This window comes from Gigantopelta aegis, chromosome 12, assembly GCF_016097555.1.
Source record: "Gigantopelta aegis isolate Gae_Host chromosome 12, Gae_host_genome, whole genome shotgun sequence".
Classification (NCBI taxonomy): domain Eukaryota; kingdom Metazoa; phylum Mollusca; class Gastropoda; order Neomphalida; family Peltospiridae; genus Gigantopelta; species Gigantopelta aegis.
This window is the reverse complement of record NC_054710.1, coordinates 5398306-5423590: the sequence shown is the minus strand read 5'-3', so window position 1 is coordinate 5423590 and position 25285 is coordinate 5398306. Positions and strand designations below refer to the sequence as shown.

Below are 25285 nucleotides of genomic sequence, written 5' to 3'. Positions count from 1 at the left end.
ACCAACTTATCTGTTCTGTTCTGTAAGTCGTTTGGGGTATTTCTCGTTCCGGTCAGTGCACCACGTCTGATATATCCAATAGCCGATGATTAATAAATCAATGTGCTCTAATGGTGTCACTAAACAAAACAAAGTTTACTGGACGAGATCTATTATTAATCGCTGTCCGCACATCAACTGTCCGGAATAGTCCGAATACGAGGTCCGAATAGCTTTCGGATATCAGTTTTCGTTTGGTAACCTGTTTATTCTCTGGTATGTTTCTGCAACGTATTTTGTGTAATGTTGTATGATTTTTCAGTTATAATCTACAAACTGAGGACATACATATTGATGTTGAAGTAAGTGACTACATACATTGTTCATGTTCACTATTGTTGTGCAGAAACATTTATTTTGATAACGGCCATTGCAGCAGTCATAAAATTTAATAAACGAAGTGGAACACGGAACCGGACTGTTTCTGAAGCTTCAGTTAAAATCGGTTTCATAATAATAATAATAGTGTCAGTATATAATATACTGTTTTGGTGGGTTTATTTATTTATTTATTTATTATTGTTATTATTATTATTATTATTTTAATATTAACCGTTCAATGGGGAGATTAACTCGATCTCAATTCAGCAATATTATGCGATAAATGTACAGGCCTGGTGCCCCTATAATATGTATCAATATGTAAAGACTAGGTTTTGTTCTGTTTGTTGGTTTTCTTTGCTTCTTTCTGGGTTTTAGCTTAATAACTGGTTTAACGTGTCCATATACCACTAGGGTTTCGAAGGCGCCTATCCCGAGTCCGGCCTCCGATAGGATCGGGGGTCTGACTCGGGACAGGGATAACCTAACAAATACGGTTAATGTTGGATTTTGTTTCTTTTCTTTCTGGGTCAGTGTTTGGTTCTTGTTTTTTTTTTTGTTGTTGTTATTGTTTTTCTTCTTTTCATGTTTGTTTGTGGGTTGTTGTTGTTGTTGGGTGGATTTTTTTGATTTTTTGATTATTATTATTTTTTTAAATTGTTGCTTGGGGATTTGGGGTTTTTCTTTATTATTTTTTGTTCGTTTGTGTGTGTTTTGGGGGTGGGGTAGGGAGGGGCAGTGATAGGTCATTTGCTCTAGCTCGATTCTGCTGACACAGAAAAATCACCCTGTTTAATCACCCAACAATCTATTACCTTTGATTTATCTACAGAAGTATGTTACTCAAACATCTATATTACTGTATCCCGCCTGTTAATAAAAGTAACATTTAACTGAGTTATGGCCAACAACAACAACAAAAATCGTCACAAAACCCACTGCTATTTATAGGCACGTAGGGTATTGTATTTTGAATCACGTGACGAGCAACCTCTCGAATAACCACAGTGTGAAAAAATGTTTGTCATACTTCTGTAACGAGAATGAAAGGCCATGTTTGGCAGTTGGTAAAACAAGCAAAAAATACCCCCATAAAAAGGTTATTTAAAAATCAATTAAGACGTTCTCAGGCCAGATTCTATTTTTACATTATAAACATTTTATAGTGACAATCCCGACAATTTCGGTCTTTATGTGTACATGTACTAATAAAGGAAATGTTTTATTTAACGATGCACTGAACACATTTTATTTACGGTTATCTGGCGTCAGACATATGGTTAAGTACCACACAGATATTGAGAGAGGAAACCCGCTGTCGACACTTTATGGGCTACTTTTTTTGATTAGCAGCAAGGGATCTTTTATATGCACCATCCCACCGACAGGATAACACATACCACGACCTTTGATGTACCAATCATGGTTGGAGCGAGAAATAGCCGGCGGGTATCGATCCCAGACCGACCGCGCATCAAGCGAACGCTTTACCACTGGGCTACGTCCTGCCCGCATGTACATGTAATTTAGTCGAATATTTTATTTTAAGTCATTACAAGAAGTTTGCTGACGTGGCGGTCTATTTTTAGATTTATGACGCTCCATCCGTCTAAATATAGACTAGTTATTCCGCTGTCTGCAACAGAGCCGGACTGGACCATTACAGAGAAGGGGTGTAATCATAAAATATTTACCTGTGCTGTACAGTACAATTCCACGGTTACTTGCGTTACATTTTTGCCATGCTAATTCTTTTGATTTGCTCAGGATTAATAATTATACATTCAGCACTTATTTTCTTTATTACATTTTATTAGTTAATAATCAATGTATATTATAAAAAAGATGAAAGAAATATGATGATTACTTTTCATACTGTGAATGTGTAAACATCGGTTACTCGTGTTACAAAAAAGGACATGACAAAAAAAAAGAAGAACACATTTAAAATCCGAAGTCTCCTCATACTGTAACAGCTATGATAAAAGTGGATATATAATGGTGTATAGCTATGGTCTTTAGGTATCTTTATACGATAAGAGTTTTGAAATTATAGAATTAATACATTTTTGGTTAACACCTAATTTAATTTTAATATGACAATTTTGAACTATATCTCACCTCATATACCATGTATGCAATGATTAAACATTTTGATTGTACTCACAAGACATGCATACTTTATTTGTATATAAAATATAAAGCTTATTGGACAATATATCCTAGTTTGAAGTTAAAGTTATGCATGATTGCAATATGCTTTATCATTGTCAACTTCAATCTAATAGTTGCCACTTCAAAGCTGTCTACAATGAAATACTCACAGTTAAACAACAGACTATTTGTGCGGACATATTTACAGATTTCGGTCCACCAAATGGAAAGATAACTGTGATCTGAGGTCTTCTGGCATAGATTGTCATGGAAAATGACAAATAGATGTATCTGGCTGAGCGTCATTCAGATGTAGCTATTCAGATATATGTCCTGACTTCTAGTTTCATATATTGTTCCTTGTACATGTTCAGAAGACTGGAGGTCCTCACACGATAATACCTTCTGTCATCAGCTTTGTACCTTGTAGGTTGATTGCTGTCCAGAATACTGGGGGTCCTGACACGTTAATACCTTCTGTCATCAGCTGGGTTGTCCTTTATAGGTTGATTGCTGTTCAGAAGACTGGAGGTCCTGACACATTAATACCTTTTGTGATCAGCTGGATTGTCCTGTGTAGGTTGATTGCTGTTCAGAAGACTGGAGGTCCTGACACGTTAATACCTTCTGTTATCAGCTGGGTTGTCGTTTGTATGTTGATTGCTGTTCAGAAGACTGGAGGTCCTGACACGTTAATACCTTCTGTCATCAGCTTTGTACCTTGTAGGTTGATTGCTGTCCAGAAGACTGGAGGTCTTGACACATTAATACCTGCCATCAGCTGGGTTGTCCTTTGTAGGTTGGTTGCTGTTCAGAAGACCGGAGGTCCTGACACGTTAATACCTTCTGTCATCAGCTGTGTTAAGCTGTCATCACCTGTGTTGTCACTTATAGGTTGATTGCTGTCTAGAAGACACGTTAATACCTTCTGTCATCAGCTGTGTACCTTGTTACTTGTAGGTTGATTGTAATCTGATTAAAATTAGCTCTAATGGGTCTACCAGTAGATCTAACAGCATTGTGTGGACTGCCATGTCCAGGTGACATTTCATCTATAAATAAAAAAAATAATATCGACCAATTACACTTCGCCTTTTATAGCATAATTCGGGAGCATACACATTCTAAAAATATCGGGTGAGACTATTTATGCAATAGGCCAACTTGTTGGTCTATTTCAACATTGAAAAAACAGGGGGAAAAGTGCAGTAATAAACTGGATTGTATACTAGTATAAACAGATTTTATGGCTATACCATCGCGGTTTTTTGTTTTGTTTTCAAACGAATTTTATATAAAATTTTATATTGCAGTCAGTTTCCGGCATACTTCGTTATTCACCCCAATCATTTCGTATACCCTCGGCATAGTCCCGAATGTTTTCAAATTCTTTTCAAATCACTGGCATGATTTTGCAAGTAAGGTTTTGAATGGTCGAATGAAAGGTCAGCTGGACATGAGCTCCAACGGGCTGCTGTTAGATCCACATGTACTAGTGGAGCTAATTTTAATTAGATTGGGTTGATTGCTGTCCAGAAGACCGGATGCCCTGACACGTTAATACCTTCAGTCATCAGCTTTGTACCTTGTTACTTGCAGGTTAATTGCTTCCAGAAGACAGGAGGTCCTCACACGTTAATACCTTCTGTCATCAGCTATGTTGTCACTTGTATGTTGATTGCTGTTCAGAAGACTGGATGTCCTCACACGTTAATACATCCTGTCATCAGCTTTGTACCTTGTAGGTTGATTGCTGTCCAAACTACTGGAGGTCCTGACACATTAATACCTTCTGTCATCAGCTGGGTTGTCCTTTGTAGGTTGATTGTTGTTCAGAAGACTGGATGTCCTCACACGTTAATACATCCTGTCATCAGCTTTGTACCTTGTAGGTTGATTGCTGTCCAAACTACTGGAGGTCCTGACACATTAATACCTTCTGTCATCAGCTGGGTTGTCCTTTGTAGGTTGATTGTTGTTCAGAAGACTGGAGGTCCTGACACGTTAATACCTTCTGTCATCAGCTGGGTTGTCCTTTGTATGTTGATTGTTCAGAAGACTGGAGGTCCTGACACGTTAATACCTTCTATCATCAGCTGGGTTGTCCTTTGTAGGTTGATTGTTGTTCAGAAGACTGGAGGTCCCGACACATTAATACCGTCTGTCATCAGCTTTGTACCTTGTAGGTCGATTGCTGTTCAGAAGACAGGAGGTCTTGACACATTAACACCTTCTGTCATCAGCTGGGTTGTCCTGTGTAGGTTGATTGCTGTCCAGAAGACTGGAGGTCCTGACACGTTAATACCTTCTGTCATCAGCTGTGTTGTCACTTGTATGTTGATTGCTGTCCAGAAGACTGGAGGTCCACACACGATAATACCTTCTGTCATCAGCTGTGTTAAGCTGTCATCACCTGTGTTGTCACTTATAGGTTGATTGCTGTCTAGAAGACACGTTAATACCTTCTGTCATCAGCTGTGTACCTTGATACTTGTAGGTTGATTGTAATCTGATTAAAATTAGCTCTAATGGGTCTACCAGTAGATCTAACAGCATTGTGTGGACTGCCATGTCCAGGTGACATTTCATCTATAAATAAAAAAAATAATATCGACCAATTACACTTCGCCTTTTATAGCATAATTCGGGAGCATACACATTCTAAAAATATCGGGTGAGACTATTTATGCAATAGGCCAACTTGTTGGTCTATTTCAACATTGAAAAAACAGGGGGAAAAGTGCAGTAATAAACTGGATTGTATACTAGTATAAACAGATTTTATGGCTATACCATCGCGGTTTTTTGTTTTGTTTTCAAACGAATTTTATATAAAATTTTATATTGCAGTCAGTTTCCGGCATACTTCGTTATTCACCCCAATCATTTCGTATACCCTCGGCATAGTCCCGAATGTTTTCAAATTCTTTTCAAATCACTGGCATGATTTTGCAAGTAAGGTTTTGAATGGTCGAATGAAAGGTCAGCTGGACATGAGCTCCAACGGGCTGCTGTTAGATTCACATGTACTAGTGGAGCTAATTTTAATTAGATTGGGTTGATTGCTGTCCAGAAGACCGGATGCCCTGACACGTTAATACCTTCAGTCATCAGCTGGGTTGTCCTTTGTAGGTTGATTGTTGTTCAGAAGACTGGAGGTCCCGACACATTAATACCGTCTGTCATCAGCTTTGTACCTTGTAGGTCGATTGCTGTCCAGAAGACTGGAGGTCCTGACACGTTAATACCTTCTGTCATCAGCTGTGTTGTCACTTGTATGTTGATTGCTGTCCAGAAGACTGGAGGTCCACACACGATAATACCTTCTGTCGTCAGCTGTGTTGTTCTTGTAGATTGATTGCTGTTCAGAAGACTGGATGTCCTCACACGTTAATACATCCTGTCATCAGCTTTGTACCTTGTAGGTTGATTGCTGTCCAAACTACTGGAGGTCCTGACACATTAATACCTTCTGTCATCAGCTGGGTTGTCCTTTGTAGGTTGATTGTTGTTCAGAAGACTGGATGTCCTGACACGTTAATACATCCTGTCATCAGCTGGGTTGTCCTTTGTAGGTTGATTGTTGTTCAGAAGACTGGAGGTCCTGACACGTTAATACCTTGTCATCAGCTGGGTTATCCTTTGTAGGTTGATTGTTGTTCAGAAGACTGGAGGTCCTGACACGTTAATACCTTCTATCATCAGCTGGGTTGTCCTTTGTAGGTTGATTGTTGTTCAGAAGACTGGAGGTCCTGACACGTTAATACCTTCTGTCATCAGCTGGGTTGTCCTTTGTATGTTGATTGTTGTTCAGAAGACCGGATGCCCTGACACGTTAATACCTTCAGTCATCAGCTTTGTACCTTGTTACTTGCAGGTTAATTGCTTCCAGAAGACAGGAGGTCCTCACACGTTAATACCTTCTGTCATCAGCTGGGTTGTCCTTTGTAGGTTGATTGTTGTTCAGAAGACTGGAGGTCCTGACACGTTAATACCTTTTATCATCAGCTGGGTTGTCCTTTGTAGGTTGATTGTTGTTCAGAAGACTGGAGGTCCTGACACATTAATACCGTCTGTCATCAGCTGGGTTGTCCTTTGTAGGTTGATTGTTGTTCAGAAGACTGGAGGTCCTGACACGTTAATACCTTCTATCATCAGCTGGGTTGTCCTTTGTAGGTTGATTGTTGTTCACAAGACTGGAGGTCCTGACACATTAATACCGTCTGTCATCAGCTTTGTACCTTGTAGGTCGATTGCTGTTCAGAAGACAGGAGGTCTTGACACATTAACACCTGTCATCAGCTGGGTTGTCCTGTGTAGGTTGATTGCTGTCCAGAAGACTGGAGGTCCTGACACGTTAATACCTTCTGTCATCAGCTGTGTTGTCACTTGTATGTTGATTGCTGTCCAGAAGACTGGAGGTCCACACACGATAATACCTTCTGTCATCAGCTGTGTTAAGCTGTCATCACCTGTGTTGTCACTTATAGGTTGATTGCTATCTAGAAGACACGTTAATACCTTCTGTCATCAGCTGTGTACCTTGTTACTTGTAGGTTGATTGTAATCTGATTAAAATTAGCTCTAATGGGTCTACCAGTAGATCTAACAGCATTGTGTGGACTGCCATGTCCAGGTGACATTTCATCTATAAATAAAAAAAATAATATCGACCAATTACACTTCGCCTTTTATAGCATAATTCGGGAGCATACACATTCTAAAAATATCGGGTGAGACTATTTATGCAATAGGCCAACTTGTTGGTCTATTTCAACATTGAAAAAACAGGGGGAAAAGTGCAGTAATAAACTGGATTGTATACTAGTATAAACAGATTTTATGGCTATACCATCGCGGTTTTTTGTTTTGTTTTCAAACGAATTTTATATAAAATTTTATATTGCAGTCAGTTTCCGGCATACTTCGTTATTCACCCCAATCATTTCGTATACCCTCGGCATAGTCCCGAATGTTTTCAAATTCTTTTCAAATCACTGGCATGATTTTGCAAGTAAGGTTTTGAATGGTCGAATGAAAGGTCAGCTGGACATGAGCTCCAACGGGCTGCTGTTAGATTCACATGTACTAGTGGAGCTAATTTTAATTAGATTGGGTTGATTGCTGTCCAGAAGACCGGATGCCCTGACACGTTAATACCTTCAGTCATCAGCTGGGTTGTCCTTTGTAGGTTGATTGTTGTTCAGAAGACTGGAGGTCCCGACACATTAATACCGTCTGTCATCAGCTTTGTACCTTGTAGGTCGATTGCTGTCCAGAAGACTGGAGGTCCTGACACGTTAATACCTTCTGTCATCAGCTGTGTTGTCACTTGTATGTTGATTGCTGTCCAGAAGACTGGAGGTCCACACACGATAATACCTTCTGTCGTCAGCTGTGTTGTTCTTGTAGATTGATTGCTGTTCAGAAGACTGGATGTCCTCACACGTTAATACATCCTGTCATCAGCTTTGTACCTTGTAGGTTGATTGCTGTCCAAACTACTGGAGGTCCTGACACATTAATACCTTCTGTCATCAGCTGGGTTGTCCTTTGTAGGTTGATTGTTGTTCAGAAGACTGGATGTCCTGACACGTTAATACATCCTGTCATCAGCTGGGTTGTCCTTTGTAGGTTGATTGTTGTTCAGAAGACTGGAGGTCCTGACACGTTAATACCTTGTCATCAGCTGGGTTATCCTTTGTAGGTTGATTGTTGTTCAGAAGACTGGAGGTCCTGACACGTTAATACCTTCTATCATCAGCTGGGTTGTCCTTTGTAGGTTGATTGTTGTTCAGAAGACTGGAGGTCCTGACACGTTAATACCTTCTGTCATCAGCTGGGTTGTCCTTTGTATGTTGATTGTTGTTCAGAAGACCGGATGCCCTGACACGTTAATACCTTCAGTCATCAGCTTTGTACCTTGTTACTTGCAGGTTAATTGCTTCCAGAAGACAGGAGGTCCTCACACGTTAATACCTTCTGTCATCAGCTGGGTTGTCCTTTGTAGGTTGATTGTTGTTCAGAAGACTGGAGGTCCTGACACGTTAATACCTTTTATCATCAGCTGGGTTGTCCTTTGTAGGTTGATTGTTGTTCAGAAGACTGGAGGTCCTGACACATTAATACCGTCTGTCATCAGCTGGGTTGTCCTTTGTAGGTTGATTGTTGTTCAGAAGACTGGAGGTCCTGACACGTTAATACCTTCTATCATCAGCTGGGTTGTCCTTTGTAGGTTGATTGTTGTTCACAAGACTGGAGGTCCTGACACATTAATACCGTCTGTCATCAGCTTTGTACCTTGTAGGTCGATTGCTGTTCAGAAGACAGGAGGTCTTGACACATTAACACCTGTCATCAGCTGGGTTGTCCTGTGTAGGTTGATTGCTGTCCAGAAGACTGGAGGTCCTGACACGTTAATACCTTCTGTCATCAGCTGTGTTGTCACTTGTATGTTGATTGCTGTCCAGAAGACTGGAGGTCCACACACGATAATACCTTCTGTCGTCAGCTGTGTTGTTCTTGTAGATTTATTGCTGTTCAGAAGACTGGATGTCCTCACACGTTAATACATCCTGTCATCAGCTTTGTACCTTGTAGGTTGATTGCTGTCCAAACTACTGGAGGTCCTGACACATTAATACCTTCTGTCATCAGCTGGGTTGTCCTTTGTAGGTTGATTGTTGTTCAGAAGACTGGATGTCCTGACACGTTAATACATCCTGTCATCAGCTGGGTTGTCCTTTGTAGGTTGATTGGTGTTCAGAAGACTGGAGGTCCTGACACGTTAATACCTTGTCATCAGCTGGGTTATCCTTTGTAGGTTGATTGTTGTTCAGAAGACTGGAGGTCCTGACACGTTAATACCTTCTATCATCAGCTGGGTTGTCCTTTGTAGGTTGATTGTTGTTCAGAAGACTGGAGGTCCTGACACGTTAATACCTTCTGTCATCAGCTGGGTTGTCCTTTGTATGTTGATTGTTGTTCAGAAGACCGGATGCCCTGACACGTTAATACCTTCAGTCATCAGCTTTGTACCTTGTTACTTGCAGGTTAATTGCTTCCAGAAGACAGGAGGTCCTCACACGTTAATACCTTCTGTCATCAGCTGGGTTGTCCTTTGTAGGTTGATTGTTGTTCAGAAGACTGGAGGTCCTGACACGTTAATACCTTTTATCATCAGCTGGGTTGTCCTTTGTAGGTTGATTGTTGTTCAGAAGACTGGAGGTCCTGACACATTAATACCGTCTGTCATCAGCTGGGTTGTCCTTTGTAGGTTGATTGTTGTTCAGAAGACTGGAGGTCCTGACACGTTAATACCTTCTATCATCAGCTGGGTTGTCCTTTGTAGGTTGATTGTTGTTCACAAGACTGGAGGTCCTGACACATTAATACCGTCTGTCATCAGCTTTGTACCTTGTAGGTCGATTGCTGTTCAGAAGACAGGAGGTCTTGACACATTAACACCTGTCATCAGCTGGGTTGTCCTGTGTAGGTTGATTGCTGTCCAGAAGACTGGAGGTCCTGACACGTTAATACCTTCTGTCATCAGCTGTGTTGTCACTTGTATGTTGATTGCTGTCCAGAAGACTGGAGGTCCACACACGATAATACCTTCTGTCGTCAGCTGTGTTGTTCTTGTAGATTTATTGCTGTTCAGAAGACTGGATGTCCTCACACGTTAATACATCCTGTCATCAGCTTTGTACCTTGTAGGTTGATTGCTGTCCAAACTACTGGAGGTCCTGACACATTAATACCTTCTGTCATCAGCTGGGTTGTCCTTTGTAGGTTGATTGTTGTTCAGAAGACTGGATGTCCTGACACGTTAATACATCCTGTCATCAGCTGGGTTGTCCTTTGTAGGTTGATTGTTGTTCAGAAGACTGGAGGTCCTGACACGTTAATACCTTGTCATCAGCTGGGTTATCCTTTGTAGGTTGATTGTTGTTCAGAAGACTGGAGGTCCTGACACGTTAATACCTTCTATCATCAGCTGGGTTGTCCTTTGTAGGTTGATTGTTGTTCAGAAGACTGGAGGTCCTGACACGTTAATACCTTCTGTCATCAGCTGGGTTGTCCTTTGTATGTTGATTGTTGTTCAGAAGACCGGATGCCCTGACACGTTAATACCTTCAGTCATCAGCTTTGTACCTTGTTACTTGCAGGTTAATTGCTTCCAGAAGACAGGAGGTCCTCACACGTTAATACCTTCTGTCATCAGCTGGGTTGTCCTTTGTAGGTTGATTGTTGTTCAGAAGACTGGAGGTCCTGACACGTTAATACCTTTTATCATCAGCTGGGTTGTCCTTTGTAGGTTGATTGTTGTTCAGAAGACTGGAGGTCCTGACACATTAATACCGTCTGTCATCAGCTGGGTTGTCCTTTGTAGGTTGATTGTTGTTCAGAAGACTGGAGGTCCTGACACGTTAATACCTTCTATCATCAGCTGGGTTGTCCTTTGTAGGTTGATTGTTGTTCACAAGACTGGAGGTCCTGACACATTAATACCGTCTGTCATCAGCTTTGTACCTTGTAGGTCGATTGCTGTTCAGAAGACAGGAGGTCTTGACACATTAACACCTGTCATCAGCTGGGTTGTCCTGTGTAGGTTGATTGCTGTCCAGAAGACTGGAGGTCCTGACACGTTAATACCTTCTGTCATCAGCTGTGTTGTCACTTGTATGTTGATTGCTGTCCAGAAGACTGGAGGTCCACACACGATAATACCTTCTGTCGTCAGCTGTGTTGTTCTTGTAGATTTATTGCTGTTCAGAAGACTGGATGTCCTCACACGTTAATACATCCTGTCATCAGCTTTGTACCTTGTAGGTTGATTGCTGTCCAAACTACTGGAGGTCCTGACACATTAATACCTTCTGTCATCAGCTGGGTTGTCCTTTGTAGGTTGATTGTTGTTCAGAAGACTGGAGGTCCTGACACGTTAATACCTTCTGTCATCAGCTGGGTTGTCCTTTGTAGGTTGATTGTTGTTCAGAAGACTGGAGGTCCTGACACGTTAATACCTTCTGTCATCAGCTGGGTTGTCCTTTGTAGGTTGATTGTTGTTCAGAAGACTGGAGGTCCTGACACATTAATACCTTCTGTCATCAGCTTTGTACCTTGTAGGTCGATTGCTGTTCAGAAGACAGGAGGTCTTGACACATTAACACCTTCTGTCATCAGCTGGGTTGTCCTGTGTAGGTTGATTGCTGTCCAGAAGACTGGAGGTCCTGACACGTTAATACCTTCTGTCATCAGCTGTGTTAAGCTGTCATCACCTGTGTTGTCTTTGTAGATTGATTCCTATTCAGAAGACTGGAGGTCCTGACCCGATTATATCTTCTGTCATCAGCTGTGTTGTAACCTGTATGTTGATTGCTCTTCAAAAGACTGGAGGTCCTCACAGTATAATACCTTCTGTCATCAACAGTGGTAAGCTGAATGGGACACAAGTCCACTATGCCACAAACGCCAGCGTGCCCCAGTGTTAGTTTCTCTTCTATTTATTGATTTATTGTTTTCTATTTCAGTACCTGATGTCTTTGCCCTACATCTCTGGTGAACAGCAAGATGTCTGTGCACAACTCACCAGGAAGGTATATGTTCTGATCTACACTGTTGATAAATAAGACGTCTGTGCAAAACGTGAACTGAAGACCTCCATCTGAAAATCAGTGTCATTAGCTGCTGTTACAACTATGAACTGCGACTTCTGTTACAACTATGAAATGTGAATTCTGTTACAACTATGAACTGCGACTTCTGTTACAACTATGAAATGTGAATTCTGTTACAACTATGAACTGTGAATTCTGCTCAAAGTTTTGTAGAAGTAAATCTAAATTAGAAAGACACATGCGCGTCCATACTGGAGAGAGACCGTTCAAATGTGGAATGTGTTTCAAGGATTTCTCTACCAAGAGTAACATTAAAACACATATCAGTATTCACACTGGTGTAAAACAATTTGGATGTGATATCTGTAAAAAATCCTTTGCTCTGAGTTTCAGGTTAAAGCGACATTTGTTGATTCATACTGATGAGAAACATTTCAAATGTGACATCTGCAACAAACGTTTTACACAGAGTTCCAGTTTGAAAAGACATAAAATGCGTCATACTGGTGAGAAACCTCTCAAATGTGATATCTGCTCCAAACGTTTTAGAGGTAGTTCCAATTTGAAAAGCCATAAAATGCTACATTATGGTGAGAAACCTTTCAAATGTGAGGTGTGCACGAAACGATTTATAAGCACTAACATTTTAAAACGCCATATGTTAATTCATACTGGTGAGAAAGCTTTCAAATGTCATATGTGCACAAAATGTTTTACACAGAATTCCAGTTTGAAAAGGCATAACATTCTTCATAATGGCGAAAAACCTTTCAAATGTGATATGTGCACAAAATGTTTTACAACGACTACAGAATTAAAACACCACATATCGGTTCATACTGTTGAAAAAACATTTAAATGTGATTTTTGCACAAAATGTTTTACACATACTTCCCATTTGAAAAACCATCAAATACTTCATTATGGCCAGAAACCTGTCCAATGTGATATGTGCACAAAATGTTTTGCGACTACTACAGAATTAGAACGCCATATATTGATTCATACTGGTGAGAAACCTTTCAAATGTGATATGTGCACAAAAGGATTTCCAAGCACCAGAGACTTGAAACGTCATATGTTTATTCATAGTGATGAGAAACCTTTCAAATGTGGTGTGTGCAAAAAGGGATTTTCAAGCACTAGGGACTTGAGACGCCATATGTTCATTCATACTGGTGAGAAACCTTTCAAATGTGATACGTGCACAAAATGTTTTACACAAAGTTCCAGTTTAAAAACCCATACATTTCTTCATACTGGTGAGAAACCTTTTAAATGTGATATGTGCACAAAATATTTTACACAGATTTCCAGTTTAAAAACTCATAAAATGCTTCATTATGGTGAAAAACCTTTCAAATGTGATATGTGCACAAAATGTTGTGTGACAACTACAGAATTAAAACGTCATATGTTAATTCATACTGGTGAGAAACCATTCAAATGTGATATGTGCAAAAAAGGGTTTACACGGAGTTCCTGTTTGAAAAAACATAAAATGCTTCATAATGGTGAAAAGCCATTCAAATGTGATTTGTGCACAAAATGTTTTACACAGAGTGCCCATTTGAAAGACCATAAAATGTTTCATTATGGTGTGAAACCTTTCATTTGTGAGGTGTGCGCAAAAAGTTTCACAACCAATACAGACTTAAAACGCCATATATTGATTCATACTGGTGAGAAACCATTCAAATGTGAAATTTGCACAAAATGTTTTACACAGAATTCTGGCTTAAAAAAACATAAAATGCTTCATTTTGGTAAGAAACCTTTCAAATGAGAGGTGTGCACAAAATGTTTTACAACCAGTGTAAGCTTTAAAAGCCATATATTGCTACATACTGGCGAGAAACCTTTCAAATGTGAAGTGTGCACAAAATGGTTTGCACAGAATTCTGACTTGAAACAACATATGTACTTTCATTCTGTTGAGAAACCTTTCACGTGTGATGTGTAGATAACATTGTTCTCAACGTTATCCTAAAACAACATACGTCAATTAATGCAGGAGAGAAACCTTTCAAATGTGAAGTTTGCAAAACACATATCAAACAGTGGAACGTTAAGAATGACAAGCGTGGGGAGGGGAGGGGAGGGGTTATACAAATTAATCACACATTATGGTCCATACCGATTGCAAATGAAGTGCACGCATGAAGTGCTTTGGATACAGTAGCCATTTGGACAAACAAATGTAAAATTTGCACAAAATGTTTTGCAGATCAGACCCGCTTTAAGGACCATGGGCCGATATGGAACAGATAAATCAACCTGCACTGATAGGATTCAAAGCACAGACTCTCAAGATTAGAATCATTGTGCCATACCAAATGTCAGTAGGAACATTTTATATACCAACACTTTTGCATTCATATATCTGGATTTTGTAAGACTGGGTAATATTAATATTCAGTGTTAACACTGGTTTATGTAAGATGCTGACAGGTTGCCCATCTGGATTTTCAGTCGACTGGGACGATCGGGAAACCGTTAAGATCGAACTCTTGAGTTATCTCTATCCCAGTGACTAACTATACAATATAAGATATTTACAATAAAATATGGTTGTGATGATAATGTTAAAGTCAAGAAAAGCCTGCATTTTTATGACCTGAAAACAATTTATTAATTACTTAAAATATATTTGTTCATTTAGCTATTACCTTTGGTACACATAGACTGAAATAAAACATTAGTTACATAAATGTACAGATTTTCACATATGTTTTTGTTTCCTCTTTATTCCACGAGTTTGGATTTGGATAATATATTAACGAGCCTATATCCAATTAAGGTTCTCTGGGCACAATCTCCAGTGACTGGGTCCTGGACAGAAGGGGAGGGTGGGAGGGGAGGGTAGATGGGTTTAGAGATGAAAACGAGCAGAATTTTGAAAATAGCAATTAGTGAAAAAGTTAATAGCATTAAAAAAAATACAATGCAAAATTAACAAGCCAAAAATAAAAGAATTAGCTGCTTGGCCGAATACTTTTATAATTTGGCGCATTTTAGAAGGACAGTCCAAAAATATATAACAGAAAGAATACGAGATGGTATCAACATAAAATAAAAGTCTAGAAAAGAGTAGATTGGGCTCACCCCGCTTCCTTTTGCATCTTGGTTTGGGGCAATCAATATTCCAGTGCTGGTAGGATACATGGGCGGATCCAAGGGGGGGGGGGGGGGGACCAGGGGGACGCGTCCCCCCAAACAATTGTTCAAGTGCCCTCAAAATGTCCAAGTGCCCTTTTTGTTTGTAGAATTTTTTTTTTTTTAAGTAAACAATAATTATATTGTAGATAAATGAAATCAAGATTTTCGTGTACATGCGCAAGCTTGCAGATATGTGTCTGTGTTATTGAGTCTCAATGGGGCCCCATTGAGGTTCTAACGCGAGTGACGCCAATTTACTTCATTATTGCTAGTATATTATGACGTAGAACTGTAGGAATTCATATTAATTGTAAATATCAAAACTTGTAGTAAGGTGCCCTTTTGACGAGTCAATGTGCCCTTCTTTTTTGGTCCCCCCTAAAAATATTTCCTGGATCCGCCCATGGGATACTCTCTGACATGTAGAGACTAAACGCAAACAACCGAGTCATACGAGTCGTGGAAAAATGTCAACAAAAGTCGGCCAGGAAAATGATGTTAAAGCGGCATTATCCGGAATATTTTTATTATTTAAGCATATAGAACAGAAAATCCAATTACGTTTGGTGCATATATGACGCCGCACTCCGCATTGCTTTCACTACACTGGCTTATCCAGGTGAAAAACAAAGCCAGCATTTCGAAAGTGGGACACTTTTGACGGGCTCCTACCGATCTCGGTTTTCATTGGCTTATCACAATTGTGGAATTCCCCAACAAGAGATCACGTGAGATTTCGCAATTTTTTAAACACATTTAACTGTCTTGATTGAGGGGTCGTCTCATATCTCCAAAACATATTTATATCCATAGAGGTATGGTACAACGCCTTTCCAGGGGTCGGTGGGTGGGACATTTGCCTTGAAATTTTAATAGTGGACAGCTGTTGGCATACGCGTTACATGTAAAGCTGTATCCTAACCGGCCACGAGCGACGCGAGCGATGCGAGCGATTATTTTAGAAATCATTGCTCGCGGCCGGTTAGGATACAGCTTTAGGAGGTGTTACTAATTACGTAACCCTCTAGGGGAAGAGGATACTGTGTTCGATTTACGTAACATTTTCCAAGACTATATGCTATTTTTATTCATTAGGCCTACTTAGACCTAAAAAGGTGTTTTTTGGAAATGCGCGGTCAGTCTAGGATCGATCCCCATCGACAGGTATATAAAATATCATGGTATGTGATATCCTGTCTGTGGGATGGTACATATAAACGATCCCTTGCTAAAAAAAAAAAGGTAGCGGGTTTCCAAGGCGCGTGTGCAGGGATTTCAGCGGGGTTGGGGTTATAGACGGTGTTGAGCGAAGTTCATATGGGGCCATGCTCCCCCAGAAAATACATTTCAATTTTTTTTAAGCTTGGGCAAGTAAGGGTTTCGACCTCATATACATGCACCCGATTCCTCTAAGATTTTATGTCAAAATGACCAAATGTTAGACATCCAACAGCAGATGGAAGGAAGGATAGGATATGTTTTATTTAACGACGCACTCAACACATTTTATTTACGGTTGTATGGCGTCGGATGAATATTAAATCAATATGCTCTAACTTTGATGTCGTTAAACACCCGTAGCGAATACACACGAGTTTTTTAAAAGTGCATTTGAGCTTGTATTTCATATTTGTACATGATGTTATAATATGGTAACCAGAGAATGTAACTATAAGGCAAGGAATCTCGCTAAAAAGAATCCAACCTGGTTGTGCATGCTGTCGAAACGAGAAGCGTCCCAGTGTTCAGTCAGTTCTGATGGCCGCATACATCTTAGTAGAAAACTCATTTCGTTGACAAAAACAAAACAAAACGGATGATTTCCAAGTTGAGCACACGAAAGCATATCCAGTGTGCACAGGCAAAACAAACACGTCTTACCGCTATCCGCTCCAGACTGGGAATGTTGCACTAGTTTATCTTGCACACAGATACACCACGAGACCACGTAGCGGTCGAGTCGTATGTTCCTGCGCTTAACAAGCTCATGCAATAAATAGGAAAAACTAAAATAATGTATGCGAAGTGCTGTGTTTATTACACACCTTTTATTATTATTATTATTATTATTATTTTTTTTTTTACAAAAACGGTTTTAAATTTAGCGTCTAACTACACTTTCTTAAATCTATTAATCAATTCTCCTTTCATGGATTTACTTAAGAATCATACTCTGCGGCAATCGTGTGTAATGTTTCAAATACCATGCGACTAATTTGTAAATAAGACATGATGTCTGTAATAAAAAGGGGCTAACTCCAGTAAAAATGAAAAGGGAATTCCCCATTTACAAGTTCCGGTCCAGATCGCACATTTGTGTGATACAAGATAAATGTATCACATTGTTTGAAAATGTCTTTATTACTATAATAAGATTGAACAGGTATGTAATAAAATAAGTTATTTACATTTAACACTTACTGACATGCTAAAAGCCACGTGTACTACATTAATATTTAGCACACTAGATCTTTTCTCATTTCTTGGTCAGAAATTAAAATAAATTAAATAATTGCAACATAGATACATAAATAAAATGGACAATCAACCTCCGCCAGAATTACCTGACATATTAGGGGAGGGGCGAACTAACAAACAGTGTGGGCGGAACTGACAATTCGTTAGGGGCGAACTGACTGGGGACAAACTGACTCTTTGGACGACTGGTCAAACTGGGGTGAACTAACTGGAGGCGAACTGACTGGGGACAAACTGACGCTTTGAGCGACTGTTCCAACTGGGGATAAACTTAACTGGAGACGAACTGACTAGGAACAAACTGACGGTTTGTGCAACTGGTCCAACTGGGGTTGAACTGATTTGAGACGAACTAACTGGGGACAAAATGACGCTTTGGGTGACTGGTCAAACTGGGGGTGAAATAACTTGAGGCGAACTGACTGGGGACGAACTGACGGTTTGTGCGACTGGTCCAACTGGGGATGAACTGATTTGAGTCGAACTGACTGGGGACAAACTGACGCTTTGGGCGACTGGTCAAACTGGGGGTGAACTGACTTAATGCGAACTGTCTTGGGAGTGAAACGTTTCGTACCCACTGTCTTGCACAAGCGCGTTAAATAGAAATGTATCTGAACAGTGAATATTAGTAATTGCAGTCCGCATATTTGCACATGGGAATAGTCCGAACCTTAGGTAAAAATCGGAATAGATTTTCGTTTTCTGATATCCGTTTAGTTTTCAGGAACTTGTTTGTTTTGTGGCACGTTTATAGACAGTATTTAGTGTAATTTTGGGCTATAAACTACAAATTGAACGCCGGAGTATAGTAAGTTTGAAGTACGTGACTACACACACTGTACATTTTCACAATTTGTGAAATAAATATTTATTTTGATGACTTCTGTTGCTGCAATGTTATGGTATTTGATAAACGGAGTGGAACACGGGTCCGGACTGTATCCGTGTATGTTTTGTCTCTATTTAGTTAAAAATGGGATTAATGATAAATACTGATACCACCAACAACAGCAATAATAATAATAATAAAACAATATACATGTATAATAATAATACGAAATATAATATTTGGTAATAATAATGTGATACCAAAGCGAAAATGTTCGTGATTCGCTGTTAAACGACGGACGGTTAAACATTAACCATAACTATACAAACGTTTACTTGTTTTGACCTGGTAAGTTAACCTATCGTAACCTACGTTATGATTGTCTTTTAATGTGTAACTTCTAAGTTATGGTCAATTTTAAATGCTAGAAAGACATTTGGACGGTTACTTGTCGCTCTCTTACCGGCCTCGGTGGTGTCATGGTTAGGCCATCGGTCTACAGGCTGGTAGGTATTGGGTTCGGATCCCAGTCGAGGCATGGGTTTTTTAATCCAGATACCGACACCAAACCCTGAGTGAGTGCTCCGTAAGGCTCAATGGTTATGTATAAACCTCTTGCACCGACCAGTGATCCATAACTGGTTCAATAAAGGCCATGGTTTGTGCTATCCTGCCTGTGGAAAGCGCAAATAAAAGATCCCTTACTGCTAATTGGAAAGAGTAGCCCATGAAGTGGCGACAGCGGGTTTCCTCTCAAAATCTGTGTGGTCCTTAACCATATGTCTGATGCCATATAACCATAAATGAAATGTGTTGAGTGCATCGTTAAATAAAACATTTCTTTCTTTCAAACATGACTGTACCGGTAATTATTTGTCCTTTGTGGCTAGTAAATAAAATTGCAATAGAAAAATGGTATATAAAAGGTATTTCAAAATCCTCTGTTCATATTTAATTTATCATACTATACGTTTAAAATAAAATTGCTACACAAAATTAGTAATCACTAATAAATTTTCAGATTGACGAAATTTAGTGGTTGGGACATAGCCCAGTGGTAAAACGCTCGCTTGATGTGCGGTCGGTCTGGGATTCGATCCCGGTCGGTGGACCCATTGGGCTATTTCTCGCTCCAGCCAATGCATCACGACTGGTATATCAAAGGCCGTGATATGTGTTATCCTGTCTGTGAGATGGTGCATATAAAAAGATCTCTTGCTGCTAATCGAAAAGAGTAGCCCATGAAGTGGTGACAGCGGGTTTCCTGTCTCAATATCTGTGTGGTCGTGAACCATATGTCCGACGCCATATAACCGTAAATACAATGTGTTGAGTGTGTCGTTAAATAAAACATTTCCATTCCTAATCAGAATTTTGAAGAAAGAAAAATTCCCTAGTGTGTGTGTGTGTACGTGAGTGCGTGTGTGTGTGTAATTATATGGAATGTATAATATGTATATATTTATGTATATATATTATCATATGTACATATTTACATATATGCACAAATTGGAAATTTGCATAAACTATATTGATGGGTTACAAAACTTTTAAATTCACGCGAACCATGCATTGGTTAAATTGTAATTAAACCATGACACATTCAAAATGTCACAAAACCAAGTGTCCAAAAAACCCCTCTTTAATCATTTGAAATATAATATTTGTATTCATTTATTTTGTATTTTACTCTGTCATGCAATATCGGAAATACTGCACTAAGGAAATACTGTACTAAGGAAATGCTGCACTAAGGGGTAATTTTAATGAACGTTTGAGGTAATTGGTTAGGCTAGTACTTATAATTCACGTAACCGAATAATCGGATACCCGAGTACAAATTATATGAACAGACTTCTGTTTCCTTAAGATTTTGAAATATTGCCCCTTCAAGTTTGATTGTTGTTCAGAAGATTGGATGTCTTGAATCAATGATACTTTGTTGAATGCAATAACCACCATACCACGACAATGTGCACCAGTCTTAATGTCTGTTTTATTTATTAGTCCCCTCCGGTTGGACTCTAGGTTTCATGTCCGTCCTGTCTGCCTGCCTCTATGTCTCCCTGTCTGTCTTTCTTTCTGTCTCACATATAGTTGACTGGACCTTTTTCACAATGCCTCAGTGTATTCATCTGGAATTTTGTGTATCATGTACAGTTGCAGACCAATGTTGACTTTCATGGCGATTTACCCATTTTGCACAGTTATGGCCCTTGAACTTAGGAGATAAGAACATTTGTTGAGCCCTGTAGGGGACATGTATTGTTTTAGCAGTACTTTCAGAATGCTTGTTCGTTTAGTGTTTTTATTTTAGTAGTTGACAGTGTGCATCATTTTGTTTTGTTTTCTCGTTCCAATTAGTGCACGGCAGCTGGTCAAAGAGCGTGGTATGTGCTTTCCTGTTTGTGTTATAAAGATCCCTTGTTGCATTAAGACACTGTAGCAGGTTTCTTCTGATGACTATGTGCCAGAATTACCAAGTGTTTGACATCCAATAGCCGATGATTAATAAATCAGTGTGCTCTAGTGGTGTCGCTAAAGAACACAAACTTTAACTCATTGAGCCCGGTATTACTTATCAGTACTTTCATAATCCTAGAACTTCAGTTAGTGTTTTTATTTCAGTACTTGACAGTGTGCATCAATCTGTTGTGTGTATTCATTTACTGTTTTTATTTCAGTACTTGACAGTGTGCATCAATCTGTTGTGTGTATTCTTTTACTGTTTTTATTTCAGTACTTGACAGTGTGCATCAATCTGTTGTGTGTATTCTTTTATTGTTTTTATTTCAGTACTTGACAGTGTGCATCAATCTGTTGTGTGTATTCTTTTGTTTTTATTTCAGTATTTGATAGTGTGCATCAATCTGTTGTGTGTATTCATTTATTGTTTTTATTTACGTACCCGACAGTGTGTACCAATCTGTTGTGTGTATTCATTTAGTGTTTTTATTTACGTACCTGACAGTGTGCATCAATCTGTTTTGTGTATTCATTTAGTGTTTTTATATACGTATCTGACAGTGTGCATCAATTTTTTTTGTGTATTCATTTATTGTTTTTATTTCAGTACTTGGCAGTGTGCATCAATCTGTTTTGTGTATTCATTTATTGTTTTTATTTCAGTACCTGACAGTGTGCATCAATCTGTTTTGTGTATTCATTTGTTGTTTTTATTTCAGTACTTGACAGTGTGCATCAATCTGTTTTGTGTCTTCATTTATTGTTTTTATTTCAGTACTTGACTGTGCATCAATCTGTTGTGTGTCTTCATTTATTGTTTTTATTTCAGTACTTGATGTCTTCGTAATACAATGTTGGAAATACATCAGACATGTATTCCTTTCTAGTTCGGGAGAAAATTTTACCTATGAGAAAACTATAAGCTATGATCCTAATATTGGTCGAAACAAGACATGTGTGCACATCGTGACCTGAAACCATCCACCAGAAAACCAGTAATGCCGTTCAAACGTGCCACACCCGTCAAATGTGAAGTGTGTTCAAAGTGTTATAAAAGTAAACACAATCTAGAAATACACATGCGCGTCCATACTAGAGAAAGACCGTTTAGATGTGGACTGTGTTTGAAGGATTTCTTTACCAAGAGTAACATTCTACAGCATATGTACATCCACGCTGGTGGAACATTTACAAAATGTGAAATCTGCTCAAAATGTTGCAGGAGTATATACGATCTAGAAATACACATGCGCGTTCATACAGGAGAGAGACCGTTCAAATGTGGAATGTGCCTGAAAGATTTCTCGTACAGGAGTAACATTATACAACACATGTGGCTTCACGCTGAAGAGAAACACACGTGTGATGTGTGCAAGAAGAATTTCGCAAACAGCGGTAGCTTGAAAGCTCATGTGTTGGTGCATGCTGGTAGAAACTTCAGGTGTGATGTGTGTAAGAGAACGTTCTCCGATCACTGGAAATTGAAGGCTCATGCTTTAATACACTCTGTCAATAAGCGTTTCAAATGTGAGATGTGCACGAAAGAATTCACACTGTCTACAGACTTAAAACACCACGTGAGGGTTCATTCTGGTGAGAAACCTTTCAAATGTGATTTGTGCACAAAAGGATTCACACTATCTACAGACTTAAAACGCCATGTGAGGGTTCATTCTGGTGAGAGGCCTTTCAAATGTGACATGTGCACCCAATGTTTTTCTAGGAGTTCCAATTTAAAAGTTCATAAAATGCTTCATACTGGAGAGAAACCATTCAAATGTGATATGTGTACACACTGTTTTACAACACCTAGAGGTTTAAAACGCCATATGTCGAGTCATACTTGTGAAAAACCTTTCAAATGTGATATGTGCACAAAATGTTTTTCTCGGAGTTTCTGTTTAAAAGAGCATACAATGCTTCATACTGGTGAGAAAGTTTTCAAATGTGTTGTGTGCACAAAATGTTTTACAGCCAATAAAAGCTTGAAACGACACATGTCTGTTCATACTGGTGAGAGACCTTTCAAATGTGACATGTGCAAAAAATGTTTCTCACAAAGTTCCAGTTTGAAAACTCATAAATTACTTCATACTGGTGAGAAACCTTATAAATGTGATATGTGCACAAAATGTTTTACACAGATTTCCAGTTTAAAAATTCATAAAATGTTTCATGATGGTGAGAAACCTTTCAAATGTGATATGTGCACAAAATGTTTTGTAACAACTTCAGACTTAAAACGTCATATATTATTCCATACTGGTGAGAAACCTTTCAAATGTGATATGTGCACAAAATGTTTTAAACAGAGTTCCTATTTGAAAAAACATAAAATGCTTCATAATGGTGAAAAACCATTCAAATGTGATTTGTGCACAAAATGTTTTACACAGAGTGCCCATTTGAAAGACCATAAAATGTTTCATTGTAGTGTGAAGCCTTTGAAATGTGATATGTGCACAAAATGTTTTACACAGGATTCCACCTTCCAACTACATAAAATGCTTCATTGTGGAGTGAAACCTTTCAAATGTGAGGTGTGCACAAAATGTTTTACACAGAATTCCGACTTGAAACACCATATGTGCATTCATTCTGTTGAGAAACCTTTCACGTGTGATGTGTAGATAACATTTTCCTTAATGTTATCTCAAGACAACATACTCTGATGCAGGAGAGAAACCTTTCAAATGTTGAGTTTGCAAACACATTTCAAACAGTTGAACGTTAAGAATCATATGCCATTTGGACAAACATGTCAGTGAATCTGCTGGTAAGACTTTCAAATGAAAAAATTCGTATGAACTATTTTTCAGATCCGTTTAAAGACATAGGCCGATTTCATATATCAGGGTTTCGTAACACTGGGTTATATCAAAACCTAGAATTAACACTGGATTAGGTAATCTGGTGAAGAAGAGAACCCAAAGTCACACCTGTGGTCCATTTTATGTCCGTGTTTTACCCCTGTTTTGGGGTGTATACCACCAAATCAAATCCCATAGACGAAAATAGTAACATGTGGCTAAAATAACTGCATTTACATGCAGCATATCGATCGACATACAGACAGATATATATATATATATATATATATATATATATATATATATATATATATATATATATATACTACAACCCCTCACCCTTAAAGTAAATCAGAAAAAACAATCAAGGGCCAGTGGGTAAGTTGCTCGTTACAGACAAAACGGGTAGCGTCTACGAGTACCCTAGTTCTGCACAAAAATTGTCATACTATTTCTAGTAGGACCCCACACGTTTCAAGCACAATGGTAGTTGGCACATTGACTAGTTCAAATGTGGAATGTGTTCAAAGAATTTCACAGCCAAGAATACCATTAAAACACACATGAGAATCCACACTGGTGAAAAACCTTTCTAATGTGATGTTTGTAAAATAACTTTCAGAAATAATTGTTCCTTAAAAGAGCACAAAATGCGTGTTCATACTGGCAAAAAGCAATTCAAATGTGAGGTATGCACAAACGATTTTGTACACTCTTGGGACTTAAAATACCACATGTTTGTTCATACTGGTGAGAAGCCTTTCAAATGTAATATGTGCTCAAAATGCTTTGCATAGTCTTATTATTTGAAGATACATAAAATGATTCATACTAGTGAGAAACATTTCAAATATGATGTGTGCACAAAATGCTTTAGACAGAGTTCCGATTTCAAAGAGCATAAACTGCTTCATACCCGAGAGACACCTTATGTTGTTTCATACTCAAGAGACATCTTTCAAATGTGATGTGTGCACAAAATGTTTTACAGCTCGGAGAAGCTTGAAGTCGCACACCCTAGTTTTAGCCCGCGAAAATTAATTATAATTTTGGTTAATCTACAAAACTGTAACACACTTAGATCACGTTTTTATAAAATAGAGTGAAAAAGCAGGTTTTATATCGATAAATACCATGGGAATCCCCGTGACCCAATTACTTGAAACCATGTGTAAGTTAGTTGGACCATGTGTCGATTAGTTGAACCATGTGTTAGTTAGTTGAACCATGTGTGAGTTAGTTGAACCATGTGTGGGTTAGTTGGACCATGTGTGGATTAGTTGGACCATGAACCATGTGTGGGTTAGTTGAACCATGTGTGGCTTAGTTGAACCATGAACCATGTGTGGGTTATTTGGACCATGTGTGGATTAGTTGGACCATGAACCATGTGTGGGTTAGTTGGA

The 25285-nt window shown here is 38.9% G+C and overlaps 2 protein-coding genes across 2 annotated transcripts; both read left to right on the top strand.

Annotated features, from left to right (window-relative positions):
- The first annotated feature begins 225 nt into the window (after positions 1 to 225).
- On the top strand, positions 226 to 14849 carry LOC121386413 (zinc finger protein 99-like). The gene is made up of 2 exons (XM_041517301.1): positions 226 to 341; positions 12048 to 14849. The coding sequence occupies exon 2, from the start codon at positions 12316 to 12318 to the stop codon at positions 13918 to 13920; it is 1605 nt and encodes a 534-aa protein (XP_041373235.1). The 5' UTR covers positions 226 to 341; positions 12048 to 12315; the 3' UTR covers positions 13921 to 14849.
- A 3641-nt stretch (positions 14850 to 18490) lies between these two features.
- On the top strand, positions 18491 to 24939 carry LOC121386412 (zinc finger protein 708-like). Its single transcript, XM_041517299.1, has 2 exons — positions 18491 to 18593; positions 21899 to 24939. The coding sequence occupies exon 2, from the start codon at positions 22023 to 22025 to the stop codon at positions 23697 to 23699; it is 1677 nt and encodes a 558-aa protein (XP_041373233.1). The 5' UTR covers positions 18491 to 18593; positions 21899 to 22022; the 3' UTR covers positions 23700 to 24939.
- The last annotated feature ends 346 nt before the right edge of the window (positions 24940 to 25285 follow it).

Coding starts and splice junctions, on each gene's coding strand:
- LOC121386413 (XM_041517301.1), top strand. CDS start 12,316: ATGAACTGTGAATTCTGCTCAAAGTTTTGTAGAAGTAAATCTAAATTA.
- LOC121386412 (XM_041517299.1), top strand. CDS start 22,023: ATGTGTGCACATCGTGACCTGAAACCATCCACCAGAAAACCAGTAATG.